This window comes from Microtus oregoni, unplaced genomic scaffold, assembly GCF_018167655.1.
Source record: "Microtus oregoni isolate MIOR12 unplaced genomic scaffold, Mior012 000060F_ref0000265, whole genome shotgun sequence".
Classification (NCBI taxonomy): domain Eukaryota; kingdom Metazoa; phylum Chordata; class Mammalia; order Rodentia; family Cricetidae; genus Microtus; species Microtus oregoni.
The window spans coordinates 1,399,430-1,420,228 of NW_024543870.1; the positions used below are offsets into that span (position 1 = coordinate 1,399,430).

Here is a 20,799-nt window from a genome sequence, read left to right on the forward strand (position 1 = left end):
GCGTGAGATAGCAAACGACCTCCAGGTAACCATGCTGTAAACACTTCAGCAGCAAGCGTGAAGGATGTTCAAAAATGATCAAAGTTGGATTATTTTTCAGTAGTTGTTAAACCAGTGTATGAATCTGAATTGAAATACAAGTGCAAGCCCTCAGAAACAGAATGGTCAGCTTTCAACATTTAATAATTTTAAAGAAAAGCAAAAATAAAGATGCCTTCCATTTGGTTAGAACAATAACAGCAAACAAAATTCACTAATGCTTAAAACAAAATTATCTTCTTTCTGGTCAGAGTCACCTAGGTTATAACTTTGAAACAGCACTGCTATCATCTTTCAATAAATGTCCATCTACAAATTAATTAACTTTTTTTCTGGGGCAATCGCTGTATATTATTCTTCTAACTCCCATGAAGGACTCACTTTTAAGATACAATTGCAGCTGCCCCACACTGCCAGCTCCTGTGTCACACGCGCCTTAAAATTCTGTAATCAGCAGCCAGCAGGTGCCATATCGCATTCAGCACACCACAGGCAGTCAATACAGACATCCCCAAACACACCAAGGCTGGTTTTGTCAAATGTTTTATTGAGTGTAGACATCTGGAGTACTGTAAAACATGCATTATCTGTAGATTCAAAAAGGAGCAAGCCACATTGTCTTCACTGTCAAATGTGTCAGGCTTGGCATACATGATGGAGATTAATGAAGTATCAGGAGAGTAATATGGTTCTTGAAAAGCTTCTACAGTTTGAAGTAGGGTCTTAATCACGTGAGAAGCAAAGCTGTTCACGCTTAGCAATCCGCATTTCATTGAGGGTACACGGTATTTTATAATTTAAAAACAAATAAAAATAATTTGTTTGTAGAAGATTCCCACTCCTAACTTTGTCTCTTTAGATTTCAGAAACTTTAATTTAAAAAACAAAATCCCCAAGCCCAATATGTGCATTTTAGAAGTTGTATGTTTATCTGAGCAATAACTAAAATTTATTTCTTTTTTGGTTGCTGAGGTGTATTAAATTTGAAGAAGATAATATCTCCATCTTCAACAATATAATTTCTGCCTTGTTGCCTGTATTTTCCAGCAGCCTGCAAAAAGAAAAAAGCGAGGAAAAGGCTTATCACTGATAACCAAACACACAGGAAAAACCCAACGCAAAGAAATGATCCCTGCGCCACGTTGAAAAAACACGACGAGAAAGAGAAGGATGGGAAATTCTAAACACAAGCTCTAAAGCAAAGAAAAGCAAAACCGAGGCAGGACTACGCCTCCACGCGTGTACACAATGCACTCTTACGAGCTGCTAATCACGAGCGCAACTATACCGCTAGCACTCCGTTTCCTGATACACTGTTTATGGCGCATTTCTGATGTGTCTGCAAACACTCAGCAAGTCACTTGAAGAAAACTGATCAGGAAAAGCTACAAGTGCTTTGTTTGCTTAAAGAATTCTTTGGTGACCCTGGTGACATCTTAAAGACAGTTTGCTCTAAGAAAAGTTGAGTACAGTTGTGGCACGTATTCTGAACTTCTGGTAGCCCAGTTTTAATCTTGACAAAGCACTGTGCATTCTGACATTACCTCAGGCGTTCACTCGGTGACAAGCAGACTCTAACAGGTTGGAACTGCAGACAGATCTTTCCCACTTGTGAATCAGTCCACAAAGCGACTGATTCCACCTGCTGGTGTGCAGATCCAGACAGGCTCTCGGTAACTGCACAGACAGAGCAGTTCATCCTGTGGCCCAGCACACACTTCGGGCTCTTAGGCATCCACACTTGACCCTCACAGTTAGCAGTGTCTCCTGTGACCCTGGCACCAGCTACTCATTGGGGGCCTGAGGATCTTTTCAAAAAAACTCTCAAAAGTGTTTTTCCTTCTGTTAGAATTTCTTGAGAACATGAAAATTTTGTCCAATGTACTTCTGCTAACAATACTGAAAGTTCAAAGTCAAATGAAATTATATTACTCAGTAGTAAAAACACTAGCAAAGATCATACATGAGGGTTAAAATCAACAAACCAGACTGAAATACCCTCATGAGCATATTTCTGGTAGTGTACTATGTAAAGGATTTTGCCTTCTGGTAATAAATAGGCTACTAACATGAAGCTTATCTTTAAAAAGACAATGTGTTATTCTAAAAGATATAACTAAATAGTCACAAGATTTTTGTAGAGATGTGATGTACTGAAAGCCATATGCTACTTCTTTCTAGAATCTAAGGCCTACTGTTATTAAACTATCCAGACAAGTTACATGAAACACACACTGACAAGACATATTAGTGTAAGTTTATACACTTTGTTATACTCAAGTTTACTATTAATACTGACAGTGTTTCTTTAAATTCTCTAGAGACCATTTAATCCATTTCCACTGCTATCAGAAACACTGGTTGAGAAAGAATCAACGCCCATCTGTGAATCTTAAGTGTGTATTAAACAAGACACGTCGGGGCAGTTCATTTGCACTTGAAAGCAGCCATCTGTAGAAGGCAGCTTTGCCTGAGCAGATATGATTGCTAATAGTGTGACATCCGAGACTACAAAGCCCTCCGTGCTATTCAGGATATAGTTCACAGCACTGCACTCAATTAGCTATGCTGCGCTGGTGGAAGACACACACACACACACACACACACACACACACACACACACACAGTCATGTTCTCAAACTCAAACTTCTTGTCATGTACAAGTAAACACTATTGTAAGGATATAAAGCAGCTTATAATCCTTCAATTAGTCAGAGCTCAAAATTCTAAGTGTTAGTTTTGGAAGTTAGTGATATTTTAGGTGGAAACGTCGGAAGCCGACTTTTCCTACTTTACAACAGAAAGCACTCCGCCTTACATGTTATTGTAAGCAGGAAACATCATTGCGTACTGTGTATTATAGTTTCTGAGTTGTTAAAGGAGTTGCAATTCACGTCATCTAAGTTTATTATAACAAAAATCTACTACTAAGAATTGGTAAAAATTGACTTAGTACATGTAAATATAAAAATAAAGCTTTCATCTTGAATTCTAGAAAGAGAAAATATCCTTTTAATCTTTTGTATGAAAAGAAATATATGCTAATGTGATATAACATGTTGACAAAAAAAAATCAGATATTCTTCAAGTTTAACTAACATTCTGAACAAAATTCACCATCAATAACTGCATACTTCTCTATATCTAATGAAATTAATGGCTTTGTTTAGTTATAAATTGTAACTTACTCTTTTTTGGTAAATCAAAATGGCTCTCAATACTGAGCCAATTATATGGAGATTTTTCCTTTCTTGCTTCTAAGGTCCCAACAGTCCCATGAAAGCCCTGCAGTAATACTGCTAAGAATAAGCCGAACTTGAAATAGACATTCCTTTCAGTTATGAAACGGTCAACATGAGTCCTGTTTAAATCGTGTAACATTTTCTATGACAGTTTTCAGATTAAACTAAAGTAGCTTCCTGCAAGGTCAACGTCAGTTAGGTGAACCATGCACTTATTGGACATTAATGTTTCTCTGTGTAGAGCCAAACAAGCTAGAAAAATGAATTTGCAATAGAACTTATATTAAAACCTATTTTAGTACTCATATTTAACACTGCTTATCTGTAAATCAAATTATAATTATTAGGTAAAATAAAGCACAATTTTGGACCTGCCCTCTAGTGTTGAAAAAGCAAATCAAATTTCCAAAGATCTAAAAAAAAGAAGAAACCCATGAAGTTTGAACCAGCGAGTTTATCTGACTAGGCACCATCGTCTGTTTCCCTGATTTAACAGGGGTTTATTTCTAGTTCATATACTCAAATGGATTATTACAACTTTTTCATTAGCTACCAATGAACAATTTTTTTATTAATATGACTTAAATGTTTATTTTTACTTTCAGTTAGAGAAAAGCAAATAAAAAAAAAAAAAAAAACAAAAAGAACCCCCCCAAACTCCTCCCTACAGCCATCTACAACTAACCCGAGAGCACGTGGACACGGCCAGCTCCTCGTGAGTGGACACGTGATGCTAAGCAGGTTACAGCAGACAGTTCACATTTCTCATGGGATAGTCACAGGAGAGCTACAATTACGACATCTGCAAGGAAGAAGTCACTCCTTACCTTGACTGCGTTCTCAGACCCCTCCTCCTTAAAGTCCTCGTACTTCATTACTTCAGCCATAATGAAGCCCTTTTCAAAATCTGTGTGAATCTTTCCTGCAGCCTGAGGAGCCTTCGTTCCTTTCTTTGGGAAAGACCAGAGAAAAAGAATTGCATTAAGATGACTGGTTACAAGCACCAAGCTTCTTTTCTCTGATCTGCAGTAGCTCAACTCAACCTTCAGTGTGATGCCAGAGAGAGTGTCAGCTCCTCAGTGGGCACAGCAGCAGGTGTCAGAGACACAGCCCACAGCTTTGTTTTCCTAACAGTCATCTACGCTTCTATTGATTTAGATTCACTGGTGTGGGTTTCATTTCGATTTTCTATTCCTCACAGTGGAAAAAAAATAAAGATTTTTAAGTAACTTTCAAGTTGAATTATAAAAGGCTTAAAAAAGATAAAAAGCCTTCAAAATTTCAGCTCATCTAAGGAACATATAAAAGTCAATATATAAAGGGACATTCAAAGGCATTTCTAGTGAATCAGATAAGCGATAGTCAGCAAATAATTTTGACATAATCAAGTAATGTCAACAGTAATATTTTTGAACATTTTGCATAACGCAGCGTGCCTCTGACCATCATGAAGGAAATTCAAGCCGAGATGGGAAGAGGAATGTTTGTAATTACCCCATATGTTAAATTACAAGAACACACATTCCAGACACACACAACCACAGAAAGAAATCTGAGGAATAATGGTGACCTACAGCTGCTTAATAAAGCATGTTAAAGTGCTAAGGATCCTGACACCAGACAGCACAGTTTTTATAATAAAAGATGTATTGGGTTAATGTGGCTACTCACTGATGCTTACCTGACCGAGCGTCTTAGCACAGTAAATCACGGCACTAACAATCAGTCTTAAGACAAGCCAGCTAGCTGCCACATTTCAAACCCACGGGATACTCTCTCCTGCTTCACATACTTCAGCTTGAAGTTATAAGGCTTTAAAATACCTCTTTTAAATATACAGTAACAAAAAACACTGGCAATTTGTTTACAAACTTGGATTTGCTTTGACATTATTTTTAAAGTTTATATATAAGGACCTTGGTTAGAAGCCAATCAGACATTTTTCTTCTTTAAAAGGAGACATAAAGGAGAGTATCTCAGATTCAGAGTCTTGTCTACCACTGTGCTTGACAAAATCCATATTTTTATCTATACTAAATTAAAATGTAACAGAAGTCAGGACAGCATCGAGAACCACAAAGCATGTATTTGAACAGCAGGCTAAACATTGAATCTAAACGTTCCAACCTTTTTATATTCTGTAACACGCAATTTATGACTACATATATTTCAAAAGATTTTTTCAATAAGAACTACTATATTACAATATATTTACACTCAGAAGCAAATCATTATATTTCAGTCTATTGTCCTCTGGGAAAAAATTAGTCATTCTCTTTAGTCATTTTCAGTATATACTAATATTTAAAATATGTATCACATTCTTGAAGAAGTGGAACATGTAACAGTGAAAATAAACATCACTTTTTATTAATTCAATAGAAAGGAATTAATTATTACACACTGAGTTTAGCTTTTTGAGCCCAACTGTGTATCTATGAAGAGCATAATGATGTCACATTGCTTTTATTGCTGGAATGTAATCCGAGCAAAGCAAAGGAGGAAAGAACCACCTGCAACCCAAACAAACTTGGCGAATACAAAATGAAAAGCAACATCAATTTCACCGCAGACAAACCCAGTCACACAGATTAAGCAAGCACAATGCGGGTGCGTCTTATCTCTGACCACAGGAGGAGGGTAGACAGATTCTCCAGGATGAAGAAATTCAGACTATGTAACAGGCAGAATCAATTGTTACCTGCCTCAATCAATGCCGCTCCACTTTCACCGTTCAGCAGCTCACAAATAATTAAAGTTATCCCGGACAAAAACCTCATCTGTAATGACTAGCTAACCGCCACCATGACAAACTTCAAAGTCAGTGATATTAATCTGAATTCAATAGTGTGGAACTGGATATAGCTGATGAATAAGTATGAATCTTACCCTGATGGTCCACGCACGCACTTCGTCTGGGCCTGCAGTGAAAAAGTATTCTAGCTGGAGTGCTGCAAACCCAGCCTTAATGATCTTTGGCAGAGCGCTGAAATAAAATGAAACAAATTCACTCAACATTTAAGTTGACTCTGCCAGGGACCTGTCTAGGATTAAAACCATTCATCTCAAGCTGCAAATGGTAAAGATATTAGTAAATGACCATTCATCTTTCATAACACACTTACAGAGGTCAGATAGCTGGGCTATTTCTTAAAGCACCCCTTCTAAAATTGGTTTTAATTGCATAAGCCGGAAGCATTTTAACTATTTACTATTAAAAAACGAAAAATTATATCTTCCCAGCCTATAACTATTTTCATCCAATATTAATTATTTCCAGAACTTGAGCCATGAAAGCAAAATTATTTGATTGAAACCCAATCTCCTAACAATATATTATTGTTACTCAGAAAAAAAATTATGGCAAGTGATTCACCCTTTCCCCTCCCCCCAATGAACATGACGAAAGAGTTTTGGCGATCATCCCTCCTCAAAAATATACAGAACTAATACCTATGTTATAATTAAAACACTGTACGGAGATGACAGATGACAGTTAAAAACTTAATTTAAAATAAATCTTTTCACTCTGTCTCATGGTAAAGAAAGGAGAAGATTCCCTCTTTATAATGGTAATTACTCTGTCATTTATTATTCTATCAGCGCAAGCAATTAAATTACTGCAAGGAAATAGTTGATAATAAAGTGTAGGGAAAATGAATGCTAATTAACCTTTGTGTCATGTTCGCTTCCAGATACTTCTGTCTCTCCTCGGCACTCAATTCTTGCAACTTGAGTTCCAAGGCCCCACTGAAAGGAATGACCAAGGCACCTGGGTCAGATTTGTCCACCCAGTCTTTAATTTTTATCAACCTGTAGACAAAAGAGGGCACAACATTATCTTGTAGTGCATGCATGACTGTACCTCATTCATTATTATCAAGTAGCACATACATATTCATAAGAACTGCACGGTTTTATGATGCCATCTTTTTGTGTATAGCTTTCCAAGGTCAAGGCATTAGCAGGCAGCAATTTCTTCAGGTAAATGCGGGAATTTTCTATTGTAAATTAGTTTTACTTTAGTACATTATCTATAGAAACTCTATCACAAATATTACCAACTTTTTAAAGTTAAACTGAATTTGTTCAGCATTAACAGCTGTACTTCTGAATAAGACTATTTTATAATGTTTAATGTCCTTCAGAAAGTAAATTTTAGGAAAGAGAACTCAAAGTTGCTTATACACGAATCACACCAGAAAATGCCAACTGATTTTGAAGCATCTCTGAAAACTTGTTTGTCCCATCCAAACATCTATTGACTGGGTTAGTTCCTTCTTGAACGGACAGAACCAACAATTGCCATTGGTTTCCAGGGAGGTTTCTGCTAACATTAGTAACAACAATAACAAAAACACAAAATACAGATATACAAGTAGCCAATATACAAATGTATCCCCACATGCTACTCTTATAAATCCAAACTCTGGCAGGATCATAAATAGAAACGTAGAGGAAATAAACTCCTTTAATCGCAAAACATTACAGAAAGTCAAGTCCAGGAGGACACATGGTAGTGGTTGCCTGGAGAAGCACTATTGAGTCTTTCTCCCTCATCTAAAGTGAGCAACTTTGAAAAGCAGTAATTAGAACTTAAGTGAAACAAATTTAACAAATATAATTTAAAGGTTCTCATAGTTTCTTATTCTTGGGTAGGTGCCTGTTTCCTCATCTGTGGAAATGGAAATAATAATAGTATGCATGATATTGTAAAAACCCAGGAAAATAACACACATAAACAGGTAGTATCTTCATCATTTTTAGATAATCACAGCATATTCTCCTATGAGTCTAGGGGGTTTTACCCAGTCTGCGTACAGATTTGGGAAAGTAACCTAACTAACTGGGGTTCTTCTATCAGCATTTATTTTTTATTTGTGAACACAGACTTGACCCGCATGCCATGGAAGTCAAAGTACAACTTGTAGGAGTCAGCTCGCTCCTCCACCACACAGCTCAGGGATCGCACACAGGTCTTCAGGGTTGGCGATAACGCTTTTACCACTGAGCTGCCCCACTGGGCCCAGCCTCCTGCATTTTGACTAAAGTTTAATAGGCATCATGGCAAAAGACTATGGGAAAAATATGTTAAATAATCAACATACAAGGCGCTTTTAAAGGTGAAGGAAAGGAAGAACCAAAGACCAAATTCATCAGAATTCAAATAGCTATTAGAAAGTTAAGACTATAGCCGAGCGATGGAGGTACACACATTTAATGCCAGCATTCAGGAAGTAGAGACAGGCAGATCTCAGAGTTCTACTGGTCTACACAGTGAGTTCCAGGACAGCCAGGGCTACACAGAGAAACCCTGTCTTCAAAAAAGAAAAGAAAAGAGAAGAAAAGGAATATGGCCAGCTGCACAGGATTCAGGATAGAAAAAGGAATGAAAATTCATACAGGGCTTGCATGTTTATCATACACAGGTAGTTAGATATTTAATATGTTACTAGTGAATTTTGATCTTCATAATATTTGTAATCTTTTCTTTACATTCTAAAAAGTATACAAACCCCTAAGATTTATTTTGGAATAAAGTATATGGCCTCAAATTATGATTAAAACTTGGTATTTTCTTATGGAAAATTATGAAGGACATAACAAAGCAAAAAGGGGATTTAAATAGGCATTTTGCATATTATAGCGTTTGACATTACTTTATAGACAAACTATTCAAATTTCTACATTAAAATGTTATCATTAACGGCATAGTAAGAGACCTTTATTATACAAGTGAGAATCAAATATGTCATTTATAAAGCACACCAAATACAGCTTCGCTGAAAGGGAAACAGAACAAACCCACGTGCAAGGAAAATGGAAAATGTCATATATCTGTCTCTTAAGTATGGTCAACATAACCAATAAAGTAAAACTGTTACGAAACAAGAGGAGAAATAATTACTTTGGCTAAAACATCGCTTTGGAATAACAATAGTTCCGCCGTGTCATTTCGCAGCCTTTCCTGCAGAGCCCTCGGAGGGATTATTTGCATTCCTCAGGTGTTCTATTGTACAATTCAGATGAATAAAGACTTACAAATCATTTCTCTACCGCCAATGGAAGACTTTGATCTGGTGAATACACCATTGTACCTTAACTATAATTGGCAAAAAACCTGACAGTGTAGAGCATCAGACGCTTAATAACAAAGGGGACGATCTCAAAGTGTTGACAGATGATCTTCATAATGCAGAAGCAGAGCGGTCGCGTTCAGCGGTAAATGAGCGCTGAGGTCTAAAGGTCCCCAAAGTGACTGACAGCAGACCTGGACAGCCTCCCGAGGAGAAAGGTACCGTTGCACTCCGCAAAGTGAGTTCGGCTCTTTTCCCGGCAGCTCCACTTGTGTGACTTCACTGTCACAGAGCGCGGAGAAGATGAAAAGTGACAGGCTCTTTGGCTGCTTTACTTTTGTGACTTTCACTATCAAACAAAAGTGAAACAGTCCGACATGATTTTTAATTGTGTATTTGAACTAAGCCTTGGGTAATTAAAACATTAAGCTCAATTCAAGCTTACAGAGGGGAATACATATGATACACTTATTAGGTTTGATGGTTCTAAAAGTGTGATAATGAGGCTAAGATCACGAGTTTGATCCCCATAGGGACCTTCTGCAGAAAGAAATGTCTATTCTCTTGTTACATACAATCCATGCCCCAAACTATAGCCAGTTATCTGGAAAATGTGTGCTATTGACACCTGATGGACACAGAAAATTCAAAGTTGAGCTCAATTGTCACTACTCAAATACACTTCTAAGCACACCGCCAGAGTGCCCACACAATAAATGTCTCAAGAAAGCCATCAATTGCCAGTGACCAAACAGGGACATGAGAATATCACAGAATGTCAAATGACGCGATGGGTAGGGGAGAAGCAAGCAGGAGCAGGGCCAGCAGACTGGCAGGGCTCAGCTGCGAAGGAACCTGCCTCCCCGAGAGAGCCTCAACAGTTTGATTTCCTCCAAGTCCTAAGTGACCATGGGAAGCACTGCAGTCACCTGTACTGTGCCCCAGGCAGCAATTACCTGGACAAAGAAGGAGCAGCTAGTTTTGAGCCTAGAAAGGTGAGGCCTTGAGCTCCTTTCATTTTTAAGTTTAGTATTTCTGTACTTGGTTATGGGCAATGTCAGGGTGCAGGACAAGTGTCAAGCTACTTAGATCTTGCCTTGAAGAGGTGAGGTTACCTGTCTGTGGTGGTTTGAAAGAAAATGACCCCCAAAAGCAAGTGGCACAATTAGGGGGTGTGCACTTGATAGAGTAGGTGTGGTTTTGTTGGAGGAAGTGTGTCAATGTGGAGACAGGCTTTGAGGTCTCACATATGTCAAGCCACGATCAGTAAGATAGACTACTTCCTGTTGCCTGTGCAAGATGTAGAACTCTCAACTGCCTCTCCATCACCATGTTCGCCTGCACACCATGCCCCATGATGATAATAGACTGAACCTCTGAACCATAAGCCACCCAAGTAAATGTTTTCCTTATAAGAGTTGTCATGACCATGGTGTCTCTTCACAATAGAAACCCTAAGACACTTCCTAATATCTGATCGTGGCAGGGTCGCTTCTTCAAGACTTTGTAAGTGAGTTGTGCTTAGTGCACATTTCCACCCTGGTCTATGAGGAGCAGGCACGGTCAGCTTCACTCTTTACTGTCATTGAGTTTCCTTTTTGGCTTTGATTTCCACAGAGTTCCAACTTTTTGAGTACTGGAATTGTGAGCATCCATCACTATCTGTGCTGGCTCAGTTTCTTTTTCTTTCTTTTTATTGTTTGTTTGTCTATTTATTTATTTTAAAGACAGGGCTTGCTGTGTAGTCCTGGCTGTCTGGAACTCATAGAGATCTTTGTAGCTCAGGCTGTCCTTGAACTCATAGAGAACTGTGTGCCTCTGCCTCCTGAGTGCTGGGACTAAAGATGTACACCACCACCTCTGCTCAGGTAGCTCAGTTTCTTAATTAAAAACTCTATACTATGGTACCTTTTTTGAATATATGTTTATCGAAATTCACACTTTCTGTTTTGATATGAATAATGTTTAAGTATTCCACAGTGAACAATAAATTTCCCTATAGTAATCTCTGAAGTCTCCAGGAAGAAGATGGGGCCCCACAACAATTCCATCTGGTTCATATGATGTCATTCAGCTTATAGCACCACTTAAAGACTACAAACTGGTCAGACCAATTTCAAGATGGCTAGCTGAGATGAACAAGCCTAACAGACTATTCTAGCCAGGACTTGAGATGCAGGTTAAAAATTAATCACCTATTATAATTGAACTTGGAGTCACATGATATATATTTTCAAGGTCAAAAAAAGATATATTTTAGATAGACAAGTCTTCTTCCAACACTTTAGAGATCTACAGAATATGGCATTTAAGATGTTTTAATAACACAGGCTTTTTTTTTTATGACAATGAGGCATGTCTGTTCCTGGCAGCACCATACTACTTCAGAGAAGATAATGAGCATTGAAGAAACTCCACATAGAGTTTACTTTCTTTCTTTCTTTTTTTAACACTAACTGTGAACATTTTTAAACATTTATTTATTTATTTATTTATTTATTTATTTATTTATCATGTATATAATATTCTGTCTGCGTGTATGCCTGCAGGCCAGAAGAGGGCACCAGACCTCATTACAGATGTTTGTGAGCCACCATGTGGTTTCTGGGAATTGAACACAGGACCTTTGGACAAGCAGGCAATGCTCTTAAACGCTGAGCCATCTCTCCAGCCCTGGAGTTTACTTTCTTTGTGGCAAAAATAAGTCACTGGGCAAGAAAATGCCCTTCCCTCAACTGCTAACAATATGCTGTACTAACTGGACAAGCAGGACACAAAAGAAAGTGACTGCCAAACATTGTCAAGACATGGAGGGACAGCCATTCAGAATATCCTGCTTCACAGTAAAGTCTGTCAGATATGCTAGACCTGTAGGCTGAAGGTGGATGCCCCAATGTTGCAGAGGAACCATGGGTTACTGTCCAGGCAGTGTATGTATGTATGTATGTATGTGTATACACACACACACACACACACACACAATCTTTTACATATCCAAACTGAGGATTCACAAACAATATTTTCCTTAACAAAAGGAACAGGATAATCTCAATAATGCTATTTGATATTTTCCATAAAAGCCAAATTCTTGCAACTTAAAAAATGCCTGAGCCAGTCTTCTCTAGCATATTTTAATAAGGATTTTGTCTTATTTTCTAGACCTCATGTCCCTGTAATTTTTCAACTCCTCTAGCCCATTCAAATTCAGATTGTATGTTCTGAAACTACTTAAGAGACCAGTCCAGCACTAGGGCCAAATTACACTGATAATCATGACATCTTTGCTCAACAACAGAACTTTTTCAGATTTGCTTACTATCCTTTACAATATTAATGTTTATTTACTTTTAAAAAAAAAGGTGACATATGGTACTATTAGACTCTCACTCATGCCTTCTATGGTTTTCTGTATGTGTTTGCACAGTGACAGCCTGCTTCTGACTGAAAAAGACTGGTAGTAAGAGCCAAAGGCCAATAATCAGAAAAACTGGCAATTTACCAAAGGAGATTGCAGTGACTTAGCCGCCATCAGGCAGTTCTCCTGGCCTTAGGCGAGCTAGCTCTGGCATGTCTACAGTGAGGAAGTGCCGCTAATCTGGCACTGGTACCATGGCCATGCCGTCTCTCCCTGCAGCTTTACTCTTCTAGCACACACTTCAGAGGCCCCCAGAACGCCTTCCAGACAAGATAGTCCTCATTTCCCTGACAGGACCACTGCAGACTCAGGCTGCTTTAGTAGTGCTCTAAACCAGAAGATAAGAGCAATTAATGAAAAGGTAAAGTTATTTTCTTAAAGATTATTTTATAAACAAATGACAACATTGTAGGTAATACTGGGACCTACAATCAGATTTGCACCATAGCAACATATGAACTTGAATTATATCATGTATTATTGGTAACACTGAGCTTTGGAAATGTAGACATCAACTTTTCCAATTTTCTACCTTAAAGTAAAATTACTACAGTACAACTTTATTGGTAATTAGTCTCTGCACAGAAGCTATATAATTGCATCTGGACAGATATAGGTCTGTCATCCCAGCAGCTACTAAGGAGGCTAAGGCAGGAAGGCTATTAAGTGTAGGGCCAACCTGGGCAACAGAGTGAATCTCTGTCTCAAAATAAAAATATGTAGCTTAGCGGTAGAATGCTTGCCTAACATGCATGACTCCTTGGGTTTGATCCTTGGTATTGAAAAAACAAAAATCAAACAACAAAAACAACAACAAAAGGAAATTTGTAATTTAAAAAAGATAGGGTCTGGCTGAAGGTGGCACACACCTTTAATCTTAGCACTGGGGAGGCAGAGGCAGGCAGAGTTCTGTGAGTTTGAGGCCAACCTGGTCTACAGAGCCAGTTCCAGGACAGCCAGGGCTACACAGAGAAATCCTGTCTCAAAAAAACAAAACAAAAAGAGAGAGTGGAAGAAAGAAGATATACCAAGACCCAGTTTTGACTAGTGTGTAGAAGTCTACGCAGTGTCTGAAACTCAAATAATCTGAAAGAGAGCCTCATGTCATCACAGGAAGAGATCTCAAATTTTGGTGTTATTGCTTGACTTCATGGGGCTGTAGCAGAACAACGGCAGCTGTGATAAGTCAGCTCCAGGCCCGTCACTGCAGCGCCATGTTGTGACGTCAGCTCTAGCTCGAAGGCAGAATCTAAGTTTTTAATGAGATCCCAGGCCATTCATGCACATACTACATTTTAGCTGCACTAACCCTGAGGGCTGTGAAAATAAGAGCATTTGCTGTAATGTATGCAACGATTCTGTAGAACAACAAGCAAGGCAGCACCAACATGCAACCCAGTCCACCCTACAGCACAAGAGTGACAGGAGAATTCCTGCCAATATGTCACTTGGGCTCAAAACCAGAAACAGAGAAGGTCACTAGAATGTCAACAAGTCTAAGATGTTCTGTTTGAATGCCATGCCATGTCAAGATAGTTTTAGATTCATAGTAAAATGATGACCTAATTCAGACACATAATTACGGTTAGCAGTCTGTACTCTGTTAAGACACAATTATAGCTTTTGTCCCCTGTGAGCCTCAATACCTGTTGAAGCATCTGTAGTACATTAACTTTTGGGTCCATATTCTATTAGGAGCGATTTCAGCAAAGGACTTTGGTGAAATGAAAGGAACAGTGCTACAAACTGTTCCCTATGAAGAGCCAGCATCTTAACATCCAGGTCACTGCGCTCACCCAATGGTGTGTGAGTGCTTATGAAAATCAACAAACTCAAGAAAAATGAGTGTTAATTTTGCAGCAAATAAAAATCTACTTTGATTCCTTTTTGAAGGATAAAAAGCCCTTTGACTCTACTAACAACTAGAAAGCGATCACAAAAACCAAATAAATGAAAGATGTTAGGATGAGTAGGCAACCATAAAAACAAAGCAGGAAAAATTGGAATACACGTGGGAACACATGTAACTAATCTGTGAAGGCCTTGTAATCAATGTCTGAAAATAGCTTCTTTGTTTAACAAAGAGGCTATGTCTAAAAAAAAAAAAAGAAAGAAAGAAAAAAAAAAAGGAGAGTTCTTTGGACTGGAGAGATGGTTCAGTGGGCAAGAGGCTTGCTGCTCTTTCCGGACTGGAGTCTGGTTCTTAGCATCTCTCAACCACCACACCAGCCCCAGGGGATCTAAAGCCCTGGCTTCCAGGAACACCTGCATGTACCTACACATACCCGTATGTAGACTTAGACACCTACACATAATAACAGAAATAAAATATCAGGGTAAATTCATATCAGCTCGAGTCAGTCAGAGCTGATTTCCTAGCAGACACACAGAGAATGGCCTGGAATAGCCTTCCAGGAAGCTTCAGGGCAAGGTTTCAAAGTGTTCGTGAGGCTCTGAGGCCACGGCTTGGACCTCAGCACTGGCACACAAGCAGCCATCATGTGAAATGGACACTTGATATAGATGATAGCATGGGGACGTTGACCCAAGCCTCAGGACACTGACTCCTTTGGTCTTCCTATGTGTCAGGACCATCCATCCCTGCTAAAGTACCTGGCAGCATCTTGATACTGCTGCTTCCTAGGGAATCACCCCGCTTTAAGTGACCGCTTAACCAGGGTAACTCCAATGTGTTCTTTAAAATATATTCCCTCCTTTCAACGAGCTTCCACACGGGTAAGAACCAGAGCAACATTCTATCTATATTATAAACAGCTTATTTTGCCCTTTTTCTTGTCTCTCTCTCCCCCTACTATAGAAAAACTATCGGAGGGAGTCAGAGTCTTGCTATGCAGCCTAGGCTGGCATCACTTGTAATCTTTCCACCACTGTGCTGGGATAACAAGTGTATGCCCCCACACTTGGCTTTAGATGTCCCCACCCCCATAGCAGGGTCTCACTCGCACTAAATAAACACAGAATTTGCCAACAGTTATATTCATGTCCTTTTCTTCTCTGAGACCTGGTCTTATTACTGTGCCAGGCAGTCCCTGAACTTACCATTTTCCTGGCTCAGCCTCCTGGGTAGCTGAGATCACAGACCTGCAACATCAGGCCAGGTTAGAAACAACTTAAGATCAGGACTGTGTCTTTGCTTCTTGTCATCTCCAGAGAGCATTCCTAAGCCCAGTACCTGGTACACAGTGTGTCTTAGTCAGTGTTCTATCGCTGTGAAGGACACTGTGACCATGGCAACTCTTATAGGAAATCATTTCATTGGGGCTGGCTTACAAGTCCCCATAGTCTATAACGGTTTCAGCCCTGGAAAAACTAGTTAGGCAATCTCCTAACTAGTCATGGTGGGAGATTCCATAACCCCTTCCTTCTATCCAGGACTCTTAAGCCAGAGTCTTAAGACTCTGAAGCTGCCAAGCTTTGCTGCTCACTGGGGCTGGAACATGGCCCTCTCGTTAAGTCCATCTTCACCAGCTTTCTGTTCTCCATGGCTTCCTTCACTGCCTAAGCTTGGCTGTCCTGAAACTTGATCTGTAGACAGGGAGGACTCAAACTCATAGATCCGCTTGCCTCTGCCTCTGCAGTGCTGGGACAGAAGACATGCACCACAATACCAGGCTCTAAGCTTTTAAGGTTACCACTCCCTTTATTCCATGTAACATCAGAATTTTCTTTAATGTGTTTCTCTCCTTAAATACAGGATTTAGATCTATTTCACTTCCTGGTGCTCCCTTTCTCCTCAAATTGTATATATTTTGTGCTTTCTTTTGCTCAGCTTGCTACCATTCATTGTAGATCTGCATAAGACTGGCCACTAATAAGCAAGCAACACCATCAACACCAGGCTGTCTGGAGATTTCCTCCACCAAAGCTGTTTATCCAAAACTCTTCCATTCAGCCTTCAGCAGATTTTTAGGACAGGGGTAGAAAGTAGCCATATTCATCAAAAACCAGAAGAATGGTCTCCAGGCCTCAGACTTATATTCTTCTCCTCTGAAACCTCCTGAGCCAGGCCCTCACAGCTCAAATCACACTCAGCACCACTGTCTTCTCTGTAGCTACTAGGATGCCCATTAAGCCCCATTTGAAGCATTCAACTGTGTTTTTAATCCAAAGTACACATTCCTCCAAACGAAAACATGGCCCAGCCTATCACTGCAATACTCCAGTCTCTGGTAGCAACTTCTGTCTTAGCTAGTGTTTCTATTGCTGTGAAGAGACACCATGACCCTGACGATTCTTATAAAGGAAAAAAAAATGAACTGGGACTGGCTTACATTGAGGTCCATTATCCTCAAGGTGGGAAGCACGGTGGCACACAGGCAGACATGGGGCTGGAGAGGTAGCTCAGAGTTCTACATCTGGGTCTTTAGGCAGCAGAAGAGACAGACTGGGACTGGCTTGAGCATCTGAAACCTCAAAGGCAGTAACACACTTCCTCCAACAACACACTCACTGTAACAAGGCCACGAACGCAGACAGCAAGCAGACCTGCCGTCCTCATCTCTACTGAGGTGAAGAATAAAGAGGTCAGAAGAGAGCAAAGCAGCGCCTCTGCGGAGACAAGATGGAAGGAGTGGTAATAATGGAGACAGGCAGGAGCAATGAGCTGGAGCTGGTCAAGGACGAGGAAGAGATAGCGGCAATGATGATGTGGCTCTCAAGATTAAGAATTAGAAACCTAAATTCTATTATTTCTTTACCTTGCTCCAAGTTCCGCCTTGTGCTCATTGAGTCAAACTGCCCTGTACCCGATTCCCTTACATGTCTTTTAATTTCCTTAGTAGTTTAAGTCCTACCCTGTAATTTTTGCCTCCTTATGACTTGACAAAAGATGTTTGCCTTTTATTTTAAAAAACTAGAATGGTAGGGTCAAATTTGTTTCCAGTTTTTATCTGTGGTTTGAATCATCAAGTTTTACTGTGCATGTATCAGAATGAACAGTTCACAACCAGGATGCTTAGCCTTCTTCATGCTTACTCCCTGAGTGCCCTGCATGACCACCAGTGATGGGGTTGGCCGAGGCACTGAATGAAGGCAAGAATGAAGAAAAGACAGACACATGTACTGGAAAGCTGGGGTCAGGAAGACTCTGCTCTTGGATGGAGAATGGCAGTGGCTAAGAGGCTCAGCACGTTAGTATATACTGCCAATGGTGTATGTGGTAAGTAGGCAGGGATACTGCCTACAGCTGAACAAGGAGATGAGATTATTACATACAGATAAATACAGAGCAAAGTTTATGGTATAAGGCTGGATAAAGGGAACTAGGCTTAGTTAATCTTACCCAGAAGGAGAACACTATGGTGAACATTTTCTGTCCTAACTATCAACACTCACACTCAAACCCCACAGGAAAGCTTTGCCATTTTGCTAAGCCTCACGGGAGATGGGCAGATGCTCCGCCATTTTCCACGGGTCTGAGACTATGGTCCTTGAAATGGCTGTACACATGTCTACAGCACACACTCACTCGAGTTTCTCCATGTCCACGGTTACTAAGACGGTTGGTCATTAGCAGCTCAGATCTCAGAACAGCTCAGAACAGCTAGTGCACAACATGTGAAATCCAGGGCTTTAAATTATCTACAGAAGTAAGAATTCATAAAACTTTGTCCTCTGGGGTGTAAGCTGAGAGTCACTACTGAATCTGTATGTTGTTTGCAATTTTATACTCTAATTTTAAATATTACCTAAAGACAGTTGTCTTGAGTTATGAAGCCATATTTAAACACTGAGACTGAAAGACTCTGTTAGCTACAAGAGAGCTTCCAACTACGGTATGACTATATACAAAATAAAACTATTAGCAGCTCTGTTGCCCTGGATTACTACCCCCACTTTCTCATTCAAATGTTAGGAATTTACAAAGAACTTTTATTGTTATAATTCAACAATAGAAGGAGAGAACCTAAACAAATACAAGCAAAAGGCTGAATAGATAGTTCTCCAAGGAGTACATACAAACAATAAGCATATAAACAGATGATCAACGCTGGCTATTAGAACACAAACTGTCATGAGATACTATGTCATTTAGAAGGTTACAAATAGAAGCACACAAAACAGTAAGTGGCATATCAGAGCAAAACAGTATTATTTAGTCAAAAAGGTGAGAAATAAATTATTTTAAGGCATACAACAATACAGATAGATGAATACTGACTGAGACATTATGCTAAAAAAATAAGTTGTATAATGCATGATTCAAACAATACAAAATAGGCTTAATAGGTGAATTCAAATAGGCAGAGAGTAGACTAGGGGCTGCAGGGATTGGTGGAAAAGGCAAGGAGGGCTGTTTGTTAATGGGCACGTGTAGTAATAAGGGCGGCGGGGCTGCGTCCCCAGCACCCCGGCTGCCTGGCTAGCTTATGCCCGAAATAACAACACACAAACTGTATTCATTTAATCATTGCTTGGCCCATTTCTATCTAGCCTCTTCTAGGCTAATTCTCACATATTAATTTAGCCCATTTCTAATCATCTGTGTAGCGCCCCTAGGTGCGCTTACCAGGAAGATTCTAGCCTATGTCCATCCTGGGTCGGAGCTTCATCGCGTTCGTCTGCCTGGGAGCTGGGAGCATGGCGTTTCTCTGAGGCGTCTGCTCCCAAGAGGAGAGCTGTGGAGTCTGAGCTCACTTCCTCTTCCTCCCAGCGTTCTGTTCTGTTTACTCCTCCCACCTATCTTCTAACCAATGAGGGCCAAGCAGTTTCTTTTTATTTAACCAATGACCTTCCTCCATCAGGCACGGACTGCTCTTCAATGTGATTAAACTGCTCTGATGACGATACACTGAGATCACCACAAACAAACAAAAACACCACACAACAAACAAACAAAAACACACACCAAAAAACAAAACAAAAAACACCTTAAAGGGAGGGTCCAGAACAGGCTCCAAAGGTACACAGAAAAACCCTGTATTGAAAAACCAAAAATAGAAAAAAAGGACAATTTTGTGTATATTCATTATATATGTATATTTTATATATGCACGTATAAAATACTTATACATACACACGTAAACATATCTACAAATAGGAAGATTAAAAACCCTTACTTAAAACTCTGAAAGAAAGCTAAAACTAATCTAAGGATTAAAAAAAGACAGAAAACAAACAAGTTAAACCCGCTCCATTCTGATTCTGTTGAGCTTTCCATGACAACTGTCCACTCCAGTAAGAAGCCCACAGATCTGCAGTGTGCAAACGCCAACTGAAAGCACAGCCACTATCCTGGGACACCATGAGCTTTCCGAGCATCACCTTAATCCCCTCTAACAAAAATCACCTGCTTCTGCAGGCGACATCTGCGATAAAGGGCTCTAAACAGAAGAGTCTTTCAAATCCCTGTTTCAGTGAGGGCCAAAATACTGTTAGATTGTCCACAAATAAAAGAATGGGAACTGAAGCCAGATACTGCTGGCGCACACCTAAATTCCAGCACTCGGGAGGCAGAGGCAGGCAGGTCTCTGAGTTCGAGGTTTATAGCAAGCTTTCTCGTCAGACTTTCTTGAACTGCAGCCAGCAAATAACAACATGGAGACTTATTGTTAATTACCAAATCTGGCCTTAGGTTATGCTTGCTTCCAATGAGCTCTTATAACTTAATTAACATGCATTTTAAAATCTACATTCTGCCACCTGGCTCAGTCACCTCTCCTCAGTAAGGCACGTCAGTAAGGCGCCAAGTTTACTGGTGAATCCGAGCACCTTGATTCCTCCTCCTCTTCCTCTCTCTCCCTGGAAGTCTCACCTATTCTCTCCTGTCGAGCTATTGGCCATTCAGCTCTTTATTAAATCAATCACAAGGTACCTTAGGCAGAGACACATCTCCACAGTGTAAACAAATATTCCATACATAGGCCAGCCTGGTCTACAGAGGGAGTTTCAGGACAGCCAAGGATATACAGAGAAACCCTGACTCAAAAAAAAAAAAAAAAAAAACCAAAACCAAAAACAAACAAACAAATAAAAACAGTGTAAGAATTGTTTTAAAACCAGGTCT

The 20,799-nt window shown here is 39.7% G+C and overlaps 1 protein-coding gene across 1 annotated transcript in view; it reads right to left on the bottom strand.

Annotated features, from left to right (window-relative positions):
* Positions 1-565: 565 nt before the first annotated feature.
* Positions 566-20,799, bottom strand: part of LOC121439283 (obg-like ATPase 1) — a 123,905-nt gene continuing 103,671 nt past the window's right edge. The window contains exons 8-11 of the mRNA XM_041639757.1: positions 6,954-7,094; positions 6,171-6,267; positions 4,109-4,231; positions 566-1,090 (exon numbers count right to left, since the gene is read on the bottom strand). Coding sequence (XP_041495691.1) covers positions 989-1,090; positions 4,109-4,231; positions 6,171-6,267; positions 6,954-7,094 — 463 coding nt within the window. The 3' untranslated portion in view covers positions 566-988. The remainder of the gene's footprint in view (positions 1,091-4,108; positions 4,232-6,170; positions 6,268-6,953; positions 7,095-20,799) is intronic.